We start from the raw sequence: 20,511 nt of genomic DNA on the forward strand, positions 1-20,511 counted from the left end.
GAAACAAAATAGTAGAAGAATCTTTGATCGAGAGATCTCACGAAATTGCTTTCGATTGATTTCCCAACAGGTACATCACAGAAAGACACGAATCAACGGAGACCAGCGTGAGTAGCGATTCCGTTCGTCGTAGTACAAGTCGTGAATCCTCGCCATTGAAACGAGCAAGAACAGAAGGGCAACAAGATGTCGGTTATTCTCCTCGAATCAGTGGCGTTACCGAGACGTCAACAACGACGACGGATTCGACTACCGACGCTCGAAGCAGCATGCAATTTAGCGAAATTAGGAGTCTTAAGAGGATACACAGGGCTGAGGAGGGTATCAGTACGGACAACGTGATAGATGCTAGGGGTATCGTTCATCCAAGTACTGGGAAGGTACTAACGGTTGGCGAAGCTATAAGACTTAGGATCCTTGATGTTAGAAACGGTAGAATAGCAACCTCGAGTGACGCGAAAACAAGCGTGACGATCGAGGAAGCTGCGCGAATGAATCTGATCGATGGAAATCTGGCGAATCACTTATTGGGACCTTGTGGGGTAACGGAGGACGGTCGACAAATCTCACTACTCGAGGCTATTCAGCAGGAGCTCTTTGATGCCGAGAGAGGGGATGATAGAGTTAAGGTAACGACCAGTTTCTCGGGTGTTAGCGTTGCCGATGCGATGAGCGAGGGTTTGTTGGATCCAATAACGGGTCAAGTTGTTACGGCCAACGGTGAAAGAATCTCCATCGAGGAGGCATACTCTAGGGGTTATTTAACGAAACTCGATGTCACGGTTAAAGTTAAAAAGAACGCTCTTGCGCTTTCCGACGCGATATCCCAAGGTCTTGTGGACGATAGGTCGGGTCGTATTCTTGATAGAGTTACTGGGGAATATTATCTATTGAACGAGGCTATAGAAAAAGGTGTTATTGATCCTGACGTCAAGGAAGTGGTCGATGCACGTAACGATATCAAGTTGACGGTAGCTGAATCGATACAGCAAGGTATATTGAATCCAAAGAGTGGTAGGTATATGCACGGTTTATCAATGGAGAGATTATCCTTGAAGGAAGCACGTCGAAGGCAACTTATCGTTAAACCGATGACACTCAAGGATTGTTGCGATTTGGAAATAATCGATGAAACTGGTAGGATAGCCAGTCCAGCGCATCGGAAAAAATTGACGGTATTGGAAGCCATATCGAGGAGTGTCTTAGATTCGGAAAATCTCAAATCTATAACTGATACGAAAGCCGGAGAACCGATTACTTTGTCCGATGCATTGTCCAAAGGTGTTGTTAAACCGGAAGGTACGTTCAAAGATACTTTAAAAGACGAGGAATTGAGTATACAGGAGGCAGTAGATAAGGGCTTGGTCATGTCAATATCACAGAAGACTATTTTTGATATCGATGGGTTTAAAGACCCCGTTTCTGGAGAATACATCAGCTTGAACTCTGCTCTTTTGAAAGGTTTGATCAGTCCAAAATCAGGAGGTTCTTATATAGTCGACTTGAAAACTGGAAAGACAGTTCCCTTGGACGTAGCCGAAGAACAAGGCTTCGTTAGGTCTACGGTATCGGAGATGCTTAATTGCGGTATTGGAATTACGGAGGAGGGTCGTGAAATCAGTGTGTTAGAAGCTGTTTTATTGGAATTAGTGGATCCAAAATCGGGTCAACTGTTGGATCCACGAACTAAAAGAATTGTTCCTTTGGAAGATGCCATTAAACGTGGTTTAATCACACCAGACGGAGCTGCATTGCTTACGAGTCTGCTAAATATCGCTGTAACGACCCAAACAGTTACCAAAACTGTGAAAAGATATGTAACCGTATTGGAGACAGGAGAAGTAGTCAATCGAGATTGTAAAATCACTTACGCGGAAGCTATTAAACATGGATTGATCGATCAAACTAACAAAATCTTTACCGATCCTGACAGCGGAAAAATTATGAGCGTTCATCAAGCTATAGAAGAGGGTTTACTTGGTAAACGAATGGAAGAAACACCTGCTGGGAAAGTACATTTCCCATCTAAGCAAGTCACGTTTGAAACTACCCTAGTCACAAACGTTGGTAACGTTGATAGTCCTGATGAAAGAGAGGAATCACAACCAATGGCGATTGGAACGACTACGACTATTATAACTAAAGAAATTGTTCCACCAAGCGAAGACAAGTTAACACAATCTGCAACTAAACCTTCAGTCGTTTCAACGACCTTCATACCTTCGTCATCGATCCAATCTACTATTAAGAATGGTACGATATCTCCAATAAGAACTAGTCCACCATCTTCACCAGACAATATCGATAGATCGCGATCCAGATCGAAGAGTCCTTCGCAGCATAGAGAAGAACAGAAAGCGATGATCGATTCGAATTCATTCTCGACTAATAAGGATTCGAATGAAACGAAAATTGAGACGCAAATTTCAGTGACAACTACTAGGAATCATAAATCAGAAATTAGTTCGTTTATAGAAAGTGAACGTACTTTAACAGAAAAACGAGTATTCGAATTACCTACCGATGGTTGGACACTTGCGGATGCTATTAATCAGAAATTGTTCGATCCAGCAACTGGCCTATTTATCATACCAGGTACTGATAGATTAGTATCATTCGAGGAATGCATAAAATTACAAATCATTAATCCAAATTCTGGAGCTGTGATTGATCCGAATAATGGAAGGAAAGTGTCGTTAATGAGAAGTTTAGAAAAAAATATTTTGGATTCCACGGGACACTATACTTACCCACAAAAAATATCTATGAAAGAGGCAATAGAAAGGCAATTGGTAATACTTCAATATAGATCATCCGATTCCGATGCAACAAATCAAAGACTTTTACAAATCACCAAGGTTTCTGGCAAACCTGATAAAGTAGAATTAACACACGTTGATGATCCAACGAAGGACACTGAGATCAAAGTAACAGACGAGTCGTCCATACTAGATCCTGTACAAGTTTCGCGAGGTTTGATTTATGATCCTGCAACGGCATTAGTTATCTCGACCGATAACGGCACATCTGCCAACCTTTTAAAAGCTGTCAACGACGGTACTTTGCAATCTAAAGATGTACTAGTTCGTGATCCATCAACAGGTAAAAACATTGCAATGCCTGAAGCAGTGGAACGTGGTATACTCGATTCAAAGACTGGCGAATACAAAGTCGACGATGATAGAAAATTATCTTTGCTAGATGCAACGAAATTTGGCTTGGTAGCTGTCGTTGGTGCTCCTTTGGTGGCAGCAGCAGCTGCTGTTGAAGCTGTTAAAAAAGCTATGATCAAAGATCCTACGACAGGAGAAAAAATACCTCGAGAAGTTGCTATAGAACGTGGTCTTGTCCCACCAGAAGAAATATCGAATGTTAAATCATCCTCAGCGATTACCGTAACAGAAACTTTACTAGAAGATTTACGAACAAGTACAGACGTTCCAGTATCTGATTTTAAAGCGAATGAAAGCGTATCGTCGAGTGATGTTGAACCATCGAGGCAAGAAAATGGTGAAAACGTAGAAATAAAGGATATGGTTATTACGAAATCATTTACACCTGAAGAGGATAGTACCGATACAGCGTCATTGGTAGCTAAAGCAAGAGCAAGAGTAACTACGGAACCAAAGTATACAGTAACGATTGGTAAAGCTAAATCATTTTCGCAAAGTCCTGAAAGAGAAGCTAAACCGATCGTGCTTCAAAAAATGAAGAAGAGAATCGTTAAAGCTAGCGAAGCTATGGAAAGTGGTCTAATCGATGAAAAAACGGTACACGTTATTGAAACTGAAATCTCTGGAGATGCGGAAAAGAAAATGACATTGTCCGAAGCTATTGAAAGTAATAGGATCGATGCCGATAGCGGCAAAATCCTAGATCCACAAAGAGGTGATGTTGTGTCCATAAAGGAAGCTCTCGATCGTGGGATCTTAGATCCAGAGAATGCAGATTTACTTGTCCCCTTAGCAAAGAGCCTTTCTATTCCAGGATTGTACAAACAAGGTCTGTTAGATCCTCAAGAAGGCAAGGTTATTCATCCAGAAACAGGTGATCATCTTACTCTAAACGAAGCCATAGTTTGTGGCATAGTCGATCCATTATCGAAAATAATTCAACCGAACGGACAATTAGATACTTTAGAAAATGCCATCGCAAATGATGTAATCGATGCCGATAGATCATTAGTTAAATCCGAAGGTGGTAGCGTTAATTTAGTTAAAGCTGTAGAGGAAAACGTATTTGAAAATCGTGAAAGGACTAAATCTTTTGAATTGCCACCAGCTGGTATGACTTTCCCAGTTGCCTTGAAGCGTGGCTTGATCGATCCATCCAAAAATGAAATTAGACATCCTATCACAGGTGAAAATGTATCTTTGAAAGATGCTATAGCAACTGATTTTATAATGACTCTACCTTATCCAGTTGCACAAGATAGTATTAAAATAACGGAAGCTCTCGAATCCGGTCTTATAGATAAAGAAAAAGGTGTGTTTGTTCATCCTACAACCGGTACATCCATACCAATCGTAGAAGCTGTAGAATCTGGTCTTCTGATTATAAAAACACCAGAAAAAGATGAACGCATCAGTACGATTACCGAAACAGTGACATCTTATCATACGATTACCACGAAAACTATAGAACTTTTGCCGGGATATGTTTTGTTAAATGCAACACAAGTACAAAATCTTGAAACTGGTGATACTCTCACGATCGAAGAGGCACGTGATCAGGGAATCATTAAAGATGAATCTGAGAAGAAAGAAGAGTTTACAACCAAGGATATCAGGATTACTTTCAGCGATGCTGTAGAAAAGGGTTTGGTCGATATGAATGCAGGAACTTATACTGATCCTAACACAGGTGCTATTATGCCAATTTCAAAGGCAGTAGAAGTCGGTATTCTTGATACCTCGAACCAGGCAAATGAACCCAGTACTTCAGTACCAACTACACAAAACAGTCTGACTATCTTGGAAGCTATAGAACAAATTTATGATGATAAGACCGAATCTTTTACCGATCCTGAATCGAAAAAATCATACAATTTAACCGAAGCGATAGAAGTTGGCTTGATCGAGCCAGATTCCGTTCTATACGATGTAAAAACAGCAGAAACCATAACAACAAAAGAGGCTCTAGAAAAAGGTCTGCTCGATCCTCAAACCGGTAAAATAAAACAAAAAGATGGAGAAAGCTCAATGAGTATTGCTAAAGCTGCGAAACTCGGACTTTTAGCGGTCGTCGCTGCACCCGTTTTAGCTGGGAAAGCTGTAGTCGATGCTATTCAAACGAGACAAACTAAAAAACCTAGTTCACCTGTAGAGTCTATCTCGGCAGTAGAATCTACCTCAATTTCTGCAGTAACACAAAGCAAAGTCGATACAGTAGAACCTACTTCAATTTCTACAGTAACACAAAGTAAAGTCGATGTAGTAGAACCAGTCTTAATTTCTCCAGTAACACAAAGTAAAATCGATAAAACGATTGAATCTGAAAGTAAAAAATTACCTGATGAAGTGGAAGGAATTCCATTGGATCAAGAGTCCAAACTTCTGTCTACACCAAAGGCTAGTGCAAAGGAAATTTTACAGAAAGAAGAAAAAGAAGTATGCGATTCATTTATCGCCAATGAAAAATCAACAGCACCGATAGAAGAACCTCAAACAACAAAAATACCTGATACAATTGAAATAGAAGATCTAGATCAACAGGAAAGAGAAGATTTAGAAGATGCAGACGAAAAATCTGATGAAAAGTTATCGCAAATAGTCGTATCGAAGGATTTATCACCACGTGATCTAGCTGATCGAGGTCTATATAATATGGAAAACGAAAGATTCGTTGATCCTACAACGGATAATATTATTTCATTCAATGAATTCGTTCTCGACTTACAAATCTTTGATCCTGACAACGTATGGGTTAAAGATCTTTCAAAGAAATCGGATAAATATGTTACTCTTCGAGAAGCAATCGATAGACCACTGGTAGATAGAAATGTGGGTTACATGGTAGATCCTAAAAGTGGTAAGAAAATACCATTCTTCGAGGCGGTCAAATTGGGATGGATTGAACAAAGACCTAGCAGTGTTGAAAAGGAACCTTTAACTTTAAGCTTACAAGAAGCAGTAGAAGCAGGCGTTTGCGATCCTATTAACGCACAAATTCATGATCCGAAATCTGGAGAACCATTATCTTTGTCCGAAGCAGTCGAAGTTGGATTGATCGATGCTGATTCCTTAGCTATAAGAAATCCAATTAGCGATGAAATATTACCTCTATCCGAAGCATTAGAATCTGGTGTGATAGATCTGCATAAAGGGGTCATTATCAACGTTGAAACAAGGACAGAAATTGATATCAAAGTTGCTTTCTTAAAGGGTATGATAGTACCACGTGCTCGAAAACCAATTTCTTTGGAAGCTGCAATAAACAATGGCATATACGAACCTAATACAGGAAAGATACAAGATCCTTTGACTAAACAATTCGTAGACGTTGAAGAAAGTGTTCGAAGAGGTATAATCGATGCTTTCATCACCGAATGCCAGGATACCAAAGCTGGCTCTTTCGTTTCTCTCGACGATGCACTAACTATAAATCTATTAAACTCAAAAATGGGACGTTTACAAGATACGAAAGCTGGTGAACTTCTTCCTTTGGATACAGCATTAAACAGAGGCTTGATCATAACGACACCATTCGTGCCTTCGTTAATAGATGTTATAGCACAAGAATATTACTCTCCTAAAACTGGTCTTGTCCTTAATCCTGTGAACGGTGCAGAAATGACAATAAAAGAAGCTTTAACTATTGGCTATATTGACGACCGAACAACTATGATAAAGGACGACAGACGTGATAAAGTTGTGTCGGTTAAAGAGGCAGCGGAAACATTATTATTAGATTTACAATGTGGTTTACTAAATTATCCTCATTCCATGACATTGGACATTGCGTTTGAAAAGGGTTACTTGTTAAGTACGACCAAACCTTGGACGTTGCAAGAAGCTCTGGCTCATCAGACTTATGATCCTAAAACAGGTACCTTCACTATCGATGGAGAAAGTTATGTGTTAGAAGAAGCCATTGCTAAAGGTATAATTAATCAAGATAGTCCATCGATCAAAGATCCACGGAATAACGATATTATATCTCTTGGTGATGCTATCAAACGTGGCCTTATCAATCCAAAAAGTGGAACAGCTATTGATCCTTCCACAGGTGTACCACTTTCTTTAACGGACGCATTGGATCGTGGCCTGGTAGTTCCAGCAAAACGAAAAATATCTTTACCAGAAGCTATATTCAAAGGTTTTTACGATCCAAAAACTGGTCACTTCATTATTCCAGACACACAAGAAAAGTTACCAACTGATCGGGCTATTAAAAAAGGTGTCATTGATACGACCACAGCTATCGTTCGACATGATAGCGGTGATGTGATCACGTTCACCGAAGCTATAGAAAAACTTATAGTTGATCCAAAAACTGGAACAGTAGCTACCGAAAAGGGACGACGTTTAGATTTTCACGAAGCTTTGGAACGTGGTCTTCTGTTGGAAACACGTAGACCAATGAGCTTCAGTGAAGCAATCTCAAAAGGTATATTGGATGATAAAACCAATACATTTTTGGATCCTCAGACTGGTACTTATTTAACAATATTGGAAGCTATACAAAAACATCTGATAGATGCAGATTCGGTAACAGTAAAAGATGTTAGGTCACCGTTCTTAAAAACAATGCCATTGATGGAAGCAATAGAATTAGGCTACGTTGATGGAAATACTGGACGTGTTAAAGATCTCAACAAAGGCAACGTTGAAATGTCTTTACGTGATGCTTACGAATCCGGCTTGATCATAGACAATAAAGCGGCTGTGTCTTTGCAACGAGCTGTTCATCAAGGATTATACGACGATAAGAGTGGAAAAATCATTGATCCTGGCACTAACAGAGCTGTAACCCTTCACGAAGCTATGAGAAAATGTATCATTGGACCTACCTTACCTTGCTATTGGGATAAAAGATCGGAAAGACTTTTGTCGCTTGCCGAAACTTGTCGTGCTGGTGTAATAGACAGACGTTCCGGCATGTTCAAAGAACCTGGTGCTAATTGTACAGTCACTTTATCTCTTGCATTACAACATGGTCTTATCGTCGACATCGAAAGCATGGGATTTGGTTTATACGAAGCAATATTGATGGATATGTACGATTCATCGTCAGGGAAATTCATACATCCATTAAATAATAAAAAGCTTACATTGGCCGAAGCAATTCAAATAGAAATGATCGATCCACTTACTTCGATCGTAAAGAATACTAAATCCAACAAATATGTTCTTTTGGCCGAGGCAATTTCTGATGGAATTATCGACGATATTCGTGGTACATATAATATTTCTGAAATCGACAAGGTAATGGATTTACAAGAGGCCAGAAAAAAAGGTTTCATAGTAACATCAAAAACTCCGCTTTCGATAGAAGAAGCAGTGAAGTGTGGTCTTTATCGCGGTGACAGCGGCAAATTTGCGAAACCCACAGTTAATGAATTTTACGATTTAGTCCAAGCCCTTTCGGCCGAATTAATTGATCCTGACACAACTGCGTTAAAGGATGCTACTACGGGACAAATAAAATCTCTACAAGTTGGTATCGATGATGGAACGATAGACGTACCCAAAGGCAGAGTGCTCGATCCTAAAACCAAACGATCTTACAACATAGACGTTGCCTTCGAACGTGGATTATTAGTGACCGTAGAAAAACCATTGACTCTTCAACCACAAAGATCTTCTTTGGAAGGACAAAAAGCATCTCCTAAGGAAAGTAATACGAGAGAGTGTACGGTCGAAGAAGCTATCAAATATGAGTTTATTAATCCGAATGTGGCAGTCGTTAGAGACCCAAGAAATGGAAGGTTCATAGTTTTGAAAAAAGCCCTTGATGAAAGAATCATCGATCCTTCGGAAAAAGGAACGATCGAACCACAAGTTGGAAAATTATCGAGCAGATGCATACGTTTCGGTGAAAATACTGTTTTCCTGTTACCACCGTTGTCATTTGAAGAAACTCTAGAGAAAGGACATCTTTCCTTCGAAACTGGAAAAGTAACGGACCCAAGTAGCAATGAACAAATAACTTTGAAAGAAGCCGTCACTCTTGGTATCATTGATCCGGATTCAGCATTGATAAAAGATGCTCAAAAGAAAAAATTAGTTAGATTGCCAGAAGCTTTCAGGAAAGGGATGATGGATCCGGAGAAGGGCAATGTCTTAGATACAGATACGTCTAAATTATATACCTTGTCCAAGGCCGTAGAAATTGGTTTAGTTATGACTCCCAAACAAGGCTTTTCGTTCATCGAAGCTCTCGAGTTTGGTCTGTATAATCCAACAACTGGTAGTTATCATGATCCATTCTTAATAACTTCGGTATTAGAAAGAAAACGCTTGACTTTAGCAAGTGCAATAGAGGGGGGTTTGATAGATCCGTCGACAACAGTGATCAAAGATCCTATTAGTGGTAATATCGTAAGTTTGTTGGAAGCTGTAAATAGTGGGAAGGTAGATAGTGTGGCGGGCAGGTTTTTTGAAGATCCAGAGGGAAAGAGTATCGACTTCGTGAAGGCCATGGAACGTGGTTATATACTCACCGCAGAAGCGAGGGTAAGTCAGAGAGCTTTTGATGCTATCCATCTCTTTTATTTTTCTTTTTTTTTTCTTTTATTTTTTTCTCTCTTAATATTGTAACAACCTAATATATAGCTTGTGCTAGAGGTTAAGGATTGTTGCACTTTTCTGCTTTCCAAAAGTCCCGGTTGCCATCATTGATATATATACACACACACATGCACATAGATCGACTCATCATCGTGGACCTCGATCTATATATCGTGGCCATCATCGACACGATACTCGATGGCATGTATTTATTTTCCCTAGCATGGGTCTCACGATATACGTATATCACACGTTTTAACATATTCTAATCTTAGAATTAAAATCTAGATATCTATCATGATATATACTACGTGTATAACAATTAAAATCAATTTAGTGAAATTTGCATGGAACTCGTCGAAATCATTAATTTATAATTGAATGAAAAAAACAAAATCATTCGAATATATATATATTTATAAATATGTAAACATTTATCGTTTTATATTATGTTTTATGGCGAGATATTGTTTATTTATTTATGTATCTTTTTTTTTTCTTTTTTGTTAAATATCCTTGACGTCCATTCATTATCCATGCTTGTTATCACTTATCGTATAACACTTGGGGTAATTAATTACGTAAACAAAAGGGATCGATCATTCTTTTCATTAAAACAAAACTGACAGACTAACCACATAAAAAATGTTTCTCTCAGGCTTCCAACAGTTCATCATCCATCGAACCTCGCGTGATCCGAGGATATAACGCAATTCACAAATCAATGACATTGATATTTTTTGACATCGTTTACTATGATATAAATCCATTAATCCCAAATCATCTTGTCGCAACAGCAACGCTAATTCGGCCTTTTATTAAACAAATAATTAAGTAATAATCATTTTTATAAGTAACATGTGACAGTGTAACACGTCTATATTTTATATACTTTAAGTATTTAATATATATATATATATATGTCGGTTGCATTTCATTCTGCAAAGATTGACATGAGAAATAGCTGAATTTTAACGAGTAAGACGAGATCAAAGATTCGAAAATGTTTCTGGTAGATGATTATGATTAGAAGGCCAAATTAGTATCATTGATTTTTGATTATGACGAAACAATTTTTTCATTCGATATAGCGTCACGCAAAAAAATCCATTTTTTCAAAATTCACTACAAATTCGTTTATTAATACAATCCTGGATCATAATATCTTTCAAGAGCATTTTCTAATCATTTTAAGATCAAACATTCATAAATTACGACATCGAAAGCAAGTCGTATATTTATCATTCTTCTATTAAATACAAAGCTTTCTTTTTAATTTACTTAACGTAGTATTGCATAAAAGTTGAATGAACATGTTGAAATTTCTGAACACACTTTTTATAATTTGATATTTTATACTTTTGAATATTGATATTATAGCACAAAAATATTATTATTTATAATTTAATTTCAATGAATAATCTTTGAGTTTGAAAGATAATTTATATATATTAACTTTAATTGTCTCTCTTATTAAGTTTTAATGTTTACTACTTTTTGTATATGTGTTGTTATTTATTAATGATAATTGTTATATTTTAAATGTTTTTTTACTTTTTTACAGGTGTAATATTGTGTTTATTTGTTTGAATTTTTAGCACGACTTTTAATGGAAACCATTCCATATAATTATATAACATATTGTTATGACATATATTTTATACATATTTACAAGTTTATTACAAGAATTACTACATCGTGCCATATATTTTACACTTTCATCGTTATGCGTTTTAATTTATTTGCTAAAAAAAAAGGAGGAAAAAGAAACAAAAAAAAAACGAACGAACTATAATTAATCGGAGGCCTAGCTTCATATTCACAACATTGGTTATGCTTCAAGCTGCATATGAAAAAAGACATACGTAAAATATGCAGCTCTTTGCAGATAAATTAAAGCTACCATACAAAACTGTATCTACTTGTACGTTCTCAGTGTATGTGTGTTTGTGCTTGCATGTGTGAGATATGTCATAAGCTTCTTCTTAATCTTTCCTTATTTAGCTACTGTCATTGGTAAGCTGGCAGTATTCTTTATACACGCAGAAAATTCCTTTTATTTTCTTAAACTATTACGTAGAAAAAACAACTCTTAGTTGCCAAATCATTTCAAGAGAATTATGATAATTTATTTCTGGTAATTTTTTTATAGCAAGCGGTAGAAGAGAAGTATAAATTGTGCGATGAAACGTTATCCAAACTTCTTCAATGGATATCCGAGGTCGAAGATAAACTTGCCAATCAAGATACCGTTAGAGAAGATATCGAAGAATTAAGAAATCAGATAAACGTCATGAAAGTAAGTTATTCCCAAGATTTATAATAATCTTCTGAACAAAATCAACTATTTTCTGACAAATACTTTATGTCCTATGATTATAGGAAATAAAGGAGGATTTAGAATCTCATGGACGTCAAGTTTCATCTTGTCTGGATCAAGTTCGTCAAGTCGTTTTAACAGGCAGCGACGTATTGTCAAGCGATGAGGTATCAACATTAGAGAAAAGTGGTAGATCACTTAAAACCAGGTTCGACAAAACTACTGATCGTGCTGATAAATTAGTCAGACGATTGGTAGGAGCCAGAGACGAATTATGCAAATTCAAGTTAGTAACAATTATCTGATAGATCTATTAATTGTTGTAAACGTAAAAATATAAAGTAACAATGTTCATTAATTTTTAGAAACGAACTCTCAACATTCTCTGTTTGGTTGGATAAAGCACGTCGAACTTTAGAAAACAAGGAAAGATCTTTGTCAGATTTAAATAAACTAAGCAGCAGTGCAGACACCACTCGCGATTTCATCAGTGACGTTATAGCTCATCAAGCAGATCTTAGATTTATAACCATGGCTGCCCAGAAATTCGTCGACGAAAGCAAAGAATACTTGCAAATTTTGAACGATTTTAGAACAAGCTTGCCACAAAGATTACCTCATAAAGAGCCTACAGCCAGTCAAGATTCGCCTGTAAGACACGAAGTCTCTCTTGTAACGACCCAATACAAGGATTTGTTATCACGTGCTAATCAATTGTCAGATAGATTGTCAGGAGTGGGTGGAAAGCAACGTGATTATAATGAATCGTTAGAAAAGGCAAATACGTGGTTAAGAGAAGTAGAACCAAAAGTGCACCGAATTATATCCGAAGCTATTGCAGCCGAGCCGAAACAAGTGGAAGATCAATTGAACAAAGCCAAAGCATTGAACAACGAATTCCTTGCTAATGAACGTTTAATAGACGCAGCGAAAAATAGCGTCGATGCTCTACTTAGATCGCTTGATGGACAGTTGACTCCTCAGGAAGTCGATGCGCTTCAAGATCCAGTTAGGGTAGTCGAAGATAAGTACAGGCAACTCAGCGAGGCCTTGCAAGTTAAATGTCAAGAATTGGACACAGCGTTGGTGCAATGTCAAGGTGTTCAGGATGCTTTAGATGGTTTGGTTGTATGGTTGAACAATGCTGAAAGTCAGTTCAAGTGAGTGATAATAAAGAATTTCTTCTTAAATTATCATTAATATTTATTTTTATTAATTTTTCTTCGTGTAATATAAATGTTTGTATTTCTTGTACTTTGAAGGAATCTTCAACGTCCTGCAAGTTTGCAAAAGGAACATCTCGAAGAACAGCAAAGAGAACAGCGTCTACTTCAAGCAGACTTGGATAGTCATCGTTTAAGCGTAGATGCCATTGCTGCCAGTGCCCAAGATCTCTTATTAAATTCAAACAATGTTCGCGTTGCCAAACGTATCGAGGGCAAACTCAAAGATGTACAAAGCAGATTCGAGAAACTTATGGACAAGTCTTTACGTCGCGGAGAGTTCCTCGACGATGTTGCTCAAGCTCTTAATGAATTCCTTAGTGAAACATCTAAATTTGAAACGTGGTACTCACATATGATCGAGTCACTCGAATCTAGAGAATTGAATAAACTCGATGTGTCTGAATATGAAAGTAAAATGGCAGAATTGATCGACAGACGTGAAGATCAGAGAGGTCATTTCGAGGATCTCATTCGAAATGGAAAGAATTTGGTTTCTAAAAAAGATATTACCGAAGCTACTGCCATTAGAGATAAGATCAAGGTACTCGAATCTCAGTGGAAAGAATTGAACAATCTTCTTGACGAAAAACAGAGACTTAGTAAATCGAGAGCAGAACAATTATCAGCCTACGAAAAGTTACGCGATCAAGTGATAGACTGGTTGACGCGTACAGAAAATAAATTGCAGAGATTAGAGCCAGTAGCTGTTGATTTAGACAAACTGAAAAAGCAAGTTGAGGAGTTGAAGCCTATACAAAAAGAATATCGTGATTATGGTGGTACCGTTGATAAGATAAATGATCTTGGTATAGCTTACGATTGTTTATTGAAGGAACGTGGTGAAAGTCCAACTCGTCGTCGTGGTAGTACCAGCCCTACGAAAAGACCAGGTATTTAAAAAAGGATAATTAACAATATGTCATCGCACACATGAAAATATTGTTAATACACCTGTCATCTCATTACGCGGATGTAGATGATTTTTTTCAACATACAACATACATACATGAATTACTTTTTTTTTTCTTTCTTCTTGGTTTACGCGTATCATCATCTTACTCATCACTTTTCTTTTTATTTTTTTTTTGTAGTACGACGAATGTCACAAGACGGTCGTTCACCATCTCCTACAAAAGGCTACGCGCTACAAAGTCCGGTATCTCCAGGTGGTAGCAGTGGATTCAGCAGCCGACGGTCCAGCCAGGATGGTTTCCATTTGGAAGATTTATCGCCTGTTCAGCAACAATTATCAGAAATCAATAATCGATATGGTTTGCTAGGTGTGAGATTATGCGATCGGCAAACAGATCTGGACAATGTTAAAGAAGAGTTAAGGAAACATTTGGATAATTTGAAAACACTTTCTCTCTTCTTGGATAAGGTAAATTTGTTATGCTTTAATTCACAATTTTTAATTTCACAATTTCACCTTTTATATATTCGTATATACAAGATCATGATATGTTCTCAGATCCAACGCCAACTCCCGAAGGAAAGTATTCCAACGATCAAAGACGAAGCAGATAAGACGGTAAAACAGATAAAAGTAATCGTTGAAGAGATGTATGAAAAACAATCATTATTAGATAGTACAAGAACCCAAGTACGTGATCTGGTTAGGCGTAAAAAGGGAGCTGATGGTAGCGATAGGCTGAACGATGAAATGGAAGATGTAGCAAGCCGTTGGAAGTCAATTTCTGATAGATGCAAGGACAGAATTAAATTTTTGGAGGATATCAAAGATTTCTACGATACTTTCGATGGTCTGAATTCTTGGCTTGGTGCAAAGGAAAGAATGCTGGGTGCATTAGGGCCAATATCATCGGATCCAAGAATGGTTTCTAGTCAAGTCCAACAAGTTCAAGTACTCAGAGAAGAATTCAGAACTCAGCAGCCGCAGTTGGATCATTTGATTCAAGTTGGTGAAAATGTTCTTGCCAGGATATCTGCCGATTCACCGGACGGTCAAAAGATCAGTACCAAGTTGCATAGTATTTTACAAAGATGGGCAGATCAACTCAGTCGATTGGACGAACGTGGACAGAGTTTGGGTGATGCAGTTGGTACCAGTCGTGAATTCGACGCCAGCCTTAATCGTCTACGTGATGCTCTTCAAACGATTTCAGACAATTTGGACGATTTACCTCTCGATAAAGATCCCGAGGAACAGTTACGTAAGATCGAAAATTTGGAGAGACAATTGGAAGGACAGAGACCGTTGTTAGCTGATGCCGAAGCAGCTGGTGGACAATTATGCGAAGTATTAAGTGATCCAGCTTCGAAATCTGAGATCCATGGTAAACTTACAGCTGTTGGAAAACTATACATCAACTTGCAAAAGAAATTGGATCATAGAAAAGCTGAAATCGAAGGTAATCTTAGAGATGGTCGACAGTTTGAAGCTTCCTGTAGTAAAACTCTTGGCTGGCTTGCCGATGAACTTGGAAATATGTCTGAAAAATTATTGGTTTCGGCTGATCGAGAAATATTGCAACAACAATTGGATCATCACGAGCCGGTGTATCGTAACGTAATGGGTAAAGAACATGAAGTCATTATGTTGCTGAACAAAGGACGTGATATTATTACACGTTCGCAAAAATCTGAAAATCGTTCTCTTCAACGCGATCTTGATAAAATGCAATCTCAATGGGATCGTTTGAAAAAGGATACTCTCGATAGACACACCAAACTTCAAACTTGCGCAGAACATTGTAAGAAGTATTATAGAGCACAGGATCAATTTTTACCATGGTTGAGACAGGCTGAAGATAAGTTGGAAAGCTTGAAGCCAGCATCCTTCAAACGCAAGGATATTGAAAAACAATTGAAGGAATTATCGTCATTCAGAAACGAAGTGTGGAAACGTTCTGGTGAATTTGAAAATAACAAAACTCTTGGAGAATCCTTCCTTGGTGCTTGTGATATCGACAAGGAAATAGTTAAAAATGAATTGAATGCCATGAAAACAAGATGGGACAAATTGAATAATGGTATATACGATTGAAATCTTGATTGAATTGGATATTAGTCACACAAGATATAACATTTATTTTTTTATATTTCTAGATCTTTTAGAAAGGACACAGTCTTTGGAGGATACCGCACGTCATCTTACAGACTTCGTAGAAAATCTTCGCGATTTGAAGCATGATTTACAGCGTTGCGAAGACAAGTTGGCTTCTCATGATGCTCTTGGTGGAGCATCTAAAGATCCAAAGCTTCTCGATAGAATTAAGGTAATATAATCGAGTACTATGAAAAGAAAAAAGAAATTGTATATTTTATATTTACAATTAATTGATTTTTTTTCCTCATAGAATTTACGAGAAGAAACAGCTAGCTTGAAGAAACCTTTGCAAGCAGTACGCAAACAGGCCAATGATTTAGTAAATAAAGCTCAGGAACAAGGAATAGATGCAACACATTTACAAGATGAAGTTGACAATGTAACCGATCGAATCGATGATTTGCAAGCAAAATTAGACGATAGGTGTAACGAGTTACAGAGTGCTGCTACTGCAATGGCACAATTTAATGATCACGTCAAGATCATTAATCAACATTTAACTTCTATAGAAAAGGAATTAGATTCGATGAAAGCACCTGGTCGAGAAATTAAAGTCGTTAGAGGTCAGATCGAAGATATCAGCAAAATCATTCATAAAGTTAATAAACTCTGCGATGAAGCTAACGATCTTGAAAGTCTTGGTGAACGTTTGGTCGACAATGGCTTTGCTGCTGACTCTGTAGCAACCAGACAACAAATTGAAAGTCTTAAACGACAAATTGGAAAGCTCGATGAACGTGCACGTAACAGGGAAGAAGAATTAAGTACTGCATTGAATAAATTGCAAGAATTTTATCAGGCTCATGGAAACGTTATGGATGAAATCGCTGAAACTAACGATCAAGTTAGAAAATTCAAGCCAGTTGGTTCGGAAGTCGATTCGATCAAAGCACAGCAAGAAGATTTCATGGCACTTAAGATCAATAAAATTGAACCTATTTCTCGCAACGTCGATTTATGTAATGCTCTTGGTCAGGGACTTATTCAAACTGCAGGTCGTGATGTTAGCACCACGAACATTGAAAAGGACCTTGATAAAATGAATGATAGGTGGAACGATCTGAAGGACAGAGTAAGCATTATCTTTTATTCCGAAATAAACTTTACGCGCAATTTTGTTACATTATTAAATTTTTTATCTTCTTATTTCTAGTTGAACGAACGTGACAGAAAATTAGATGTAGGTTTACTCCAGTCTGGTAAATTCCAAGAAGCTTTAAATGGTCTCGAAAAGTGGTTAACCGATACCGAAGAAATGGTTTCTAATCAAAAACCACCGTCGTCCGATTATAAGGTAGTCAAAGCACAACTTCAAGAGCAGAAATTCTTGAAGAAAATGTTAATGGATCGACAAAATTCAATGTCATCTTTATACAATATGGGTGAAGAAGTAACAGCTGGAGCAGATACGAAGGAACGTAAAGTTATAGAGAAACAATTGAAGAATTTGATGGGTCGATTTGATAATTTAACGGAAGGTGCTGCAGAAAGAATGGAGGCTTTAGAACAGGCCATGGCCGTGGCTAAACAATTCCAAGACAAATTAATACCACTTGCTACGTGGCTGGACAAAACGGAAAAGAAAGTTAGAGAAATGGAATTGGTACCCACTGACGAAGAGAAAATTCAACAACGAATTTCCGAACATGCTGTACTTCATAATGATATACTCTCGAAGAAACCAGACTTCAGCGAATTAACCGACATAGCTAGTCAACTGATGGCTCTTGTTGGTGAAGATGAGGCAGCTGCCTTGGCAGATAAACTTCAAGATGTCGCTGACAGATACGCTGCACTCGTTGAACGTTCAGAAGCACTTGGTGAACTTCTACAACGTTCGAGACAAGGCTTACGACACTTGGTTCTTACCTATCAAGATTTACAAGCTTGGATGGAAGGCATGGAAGTTAGGCTTTCAAAATATAGAGTATTGGCTGTTCATACAGAAAAACTTTTACAACAAATGGAAGATCTAGCAGACCTAACGGAAGAAGTGTCTACAAGACAGACAGAAGTAGATAGTACAACAGATTCGGGCTTGGAATTGATGAAACACATTTCTAGCGACGAGGCTCTCCGGCTAAAAGATAAATTAGATTCATTGCAACGTCGTTTCAATGATTTGGTAACACGTGGATCGGATCTTCTGAAACATGCACAAGAAGCTTTACCATTGGTCCAACAATTCCATGACAATCACAATCGTCTCATGGATTGGATGCAAGGAGCAGAATCAGCTTTACAATCTGCTGAGACTCGCGAAGATGAAATCATAAGACTCGAAATGGAAATTTCAGAATATAGACCTGTTCTCGATAAAATCAATGCGGTCGGTCCACAATTGTGTCAAATATCTCCAGGAGAAGGTGCTGCTACCATAGAAGGCCTGGTAACTAGAGACAACAGAAGATTCGATGCAATTGCTGAACAAATTCAGAGAAAAGCTGAAAGGATTCAATTGAGCAAACAACGATCTCTGGAAGTTATCGGGGACATCGATGATCTCCTCGATTGGTTCAGAGAAGTTGATAATCAATTACGTGAAGCCGAGCCACCGAGTAGCGAGCCCGAGATAATAAGAGTTCAACTGAAAGAACACAAGGCTCTGAACGATGATATATCCAGTCAGAAAGGCCGTGTTCGTGATGTCATTTCAACAGCTAAGAAAGTTATTCGTGAAAATGCTCATCACGAAGATACGTCAACGATACGAGATAAAATGGAAGATCTTCGAGAAACAATGGAAATTGTATCAGGTCTTTCTTCTGACAGATTGGGCGCTTTGGAGCAAGCATTACCATTGGCTGAACATCTTCGTGATACTCATGCAGGTCTTGTGAGTTGGTTGGAAGAAGCTGAACAACAAGTTGCTATGTTACCTATGCCTGCTTTGAGACCAGATTTAATCGCAGTTCAGCAAGATAAAAATGAAATTCTTATTCAGAGCATTAACGAACACAAACCTTTGGTAGAAAAATTGAACAAGACGGGTGAAGCTTTGATCAAACTATGTAACGAGGAAGAAGGTTCGAAAGTTCAAGATATCGTGGACAATGATAACGCTCGTTATGCAGCTCTAAGATCAGAGCTAAGAGGTCGTCAACAAACGTTGGAACAAGCATTGCAAGAATCTTCGCAGTTCTCCGACAAATTGGAAGGTATGTTACGAGCTTTAACGTCAACCGCTGATCAGGTACATGGTGCTGAACCGGTCAGTGCACATCCGCCAAGACTACGAGATCAAATGGAAGAAAATGCTGCACTGGCTGAAGATCTAGCTCAAAGATCGGAAGCTTATGCTGCTGTGAGAAAAGCTGCTGATGATGTTATCAGTAAAGCAGGAAATAGAGCTGATCCTGCTGTTAAAGATATCAAACGTAAGCTAGATAGACTGAACCAATTATGGACAGATGTACAAAGAGCAACTACGGAACGTGGTCACACCTTGGACGACACCTTGTCGATCGCAGAGAAATTCTGGTCAGAGCTGAATGGGGTAATGTCAACTTTAAGAGAATTGCAGGATGCTCTAGCTGGACAAGCACCGCCAGCAGCACAACCAGCTGCCATACAACAACAACAAGTAGCTCTGCAAGAGATCAGACAGGAAATCGATCAAACCAAACCCGACGTAGAACAAGTAAGAGCATCTGGTCACGAATTGATGGGCCTGTGTGGTGAACCTGACAAACCGGAAGTACGAAAGCACATCGAAGATTTGGATCAAGCTTGGGACAACGTCACTGCTCTTTACGCTAGACGCGAAGAAAACCTTATCGACGCCATGGAGAAGGCCATGGAATTCCATGAAACTCTTCAAAATCTCTTGGAATTCTTACAGGAAGCCGAAGATAGATTTGCTGACATGGGTCCGCTTGGTAGTGACATAGACGAAGTTAAAACTCAGATCAAACAGTTGGCAAACTTTAAAGCCGAGGTCGATCCGCACATGGTGAAGGTCGAAGCCTTAAACAGGTAAGATTTTATATTCGTTGGATTTTCTTTCTACTTTTCTTTCTTTCTTTTTAAACAATGTTATAACATTGCATCAACAAAGAGTTCAGTGCATCGCATTGTCCCCTTTGTGAGATTTTCTATTTGGAAGAATATTGAGAGAGAACCAACCACTTCGATATAACTTTAATCTAATCCCAACATTTTTGT

The 20,511-nt window shown here is 38.1% G+C and overlaps 1 protein-coding gene across 50 annotated transcripts in view; it reads left to right on the forward strand.

The window, feature by feature from the left end:
• LOC127071017 (microtubule-actin cross-linking factor 1) overlaps positions 1–20,511 on the forward strand; it is a 112,025-nt gene that overhangs the window by 72,796 nt on the left and 18,718 nt on the right. For 46 of the 50 annotated variants that reach the window (XR_007784810.1, XR_007784809.1, XM_051009742.1 and 43 more), the window contains 10 exons: positions 71–9,677; positions 11,884–12,030; positions 12,114–12,337; positions 12,417–13,211; positions 13,314–14,167; positions 14,369–14,658; positions 14,749–16,270; positions 16,347–16,516; positions 16,598–17,419; positions 17,501–20,322. Coding sequence is in view for 48 of the 50 variants with exons in the window: in XM_051009742.1 (XP_050865699.1) it covers positions 71–9,677; positions 11,884–12,030; positions 12,114–12,337; positions 12,417–13,211; positions 13,314–14,167; positions 14,369–14,658; positions 14,749–16,270; positions 16,347–16,516; positions 16,598–17,419; positions 17,501–20,322 (17,253 nt within the window). In the remaining 2 variants the exon portion in view is untranslated. The remainder of the gene's footprint in view (positions 1–70; positions 9,678–11,883; positions 12,031–12,113; positions 12,338–12,416; positions 13,212–13,313; positions 14,168–14,368; positions 14,659–14,748; positions 16,271–16,346; positions 16,517–16,597; positions 17,420–17,500; positions 20,323–20,511) is intronic. The other 4 variants (XM_051009761.1, XM_051009764.1, XM_051009762.1 and 1 more) reach the window with 2 other exon arrangements.

The sequence above is a fragment of the Vespula vulgaris genome, chromosome 20 (genome assembly GCF_905475345.1).
Source record: "Vespula vulgaris chromosome 20, iyVesVulg1.1, whole genome shotgun sequence".
In the NCBI taxonomy this organism is placed as follows: Eukaryota; Metazoa; Arthropoda; class Insecta; order Hymenoptera; family Vespidae; genus Vespula; species Vespula vulgaris.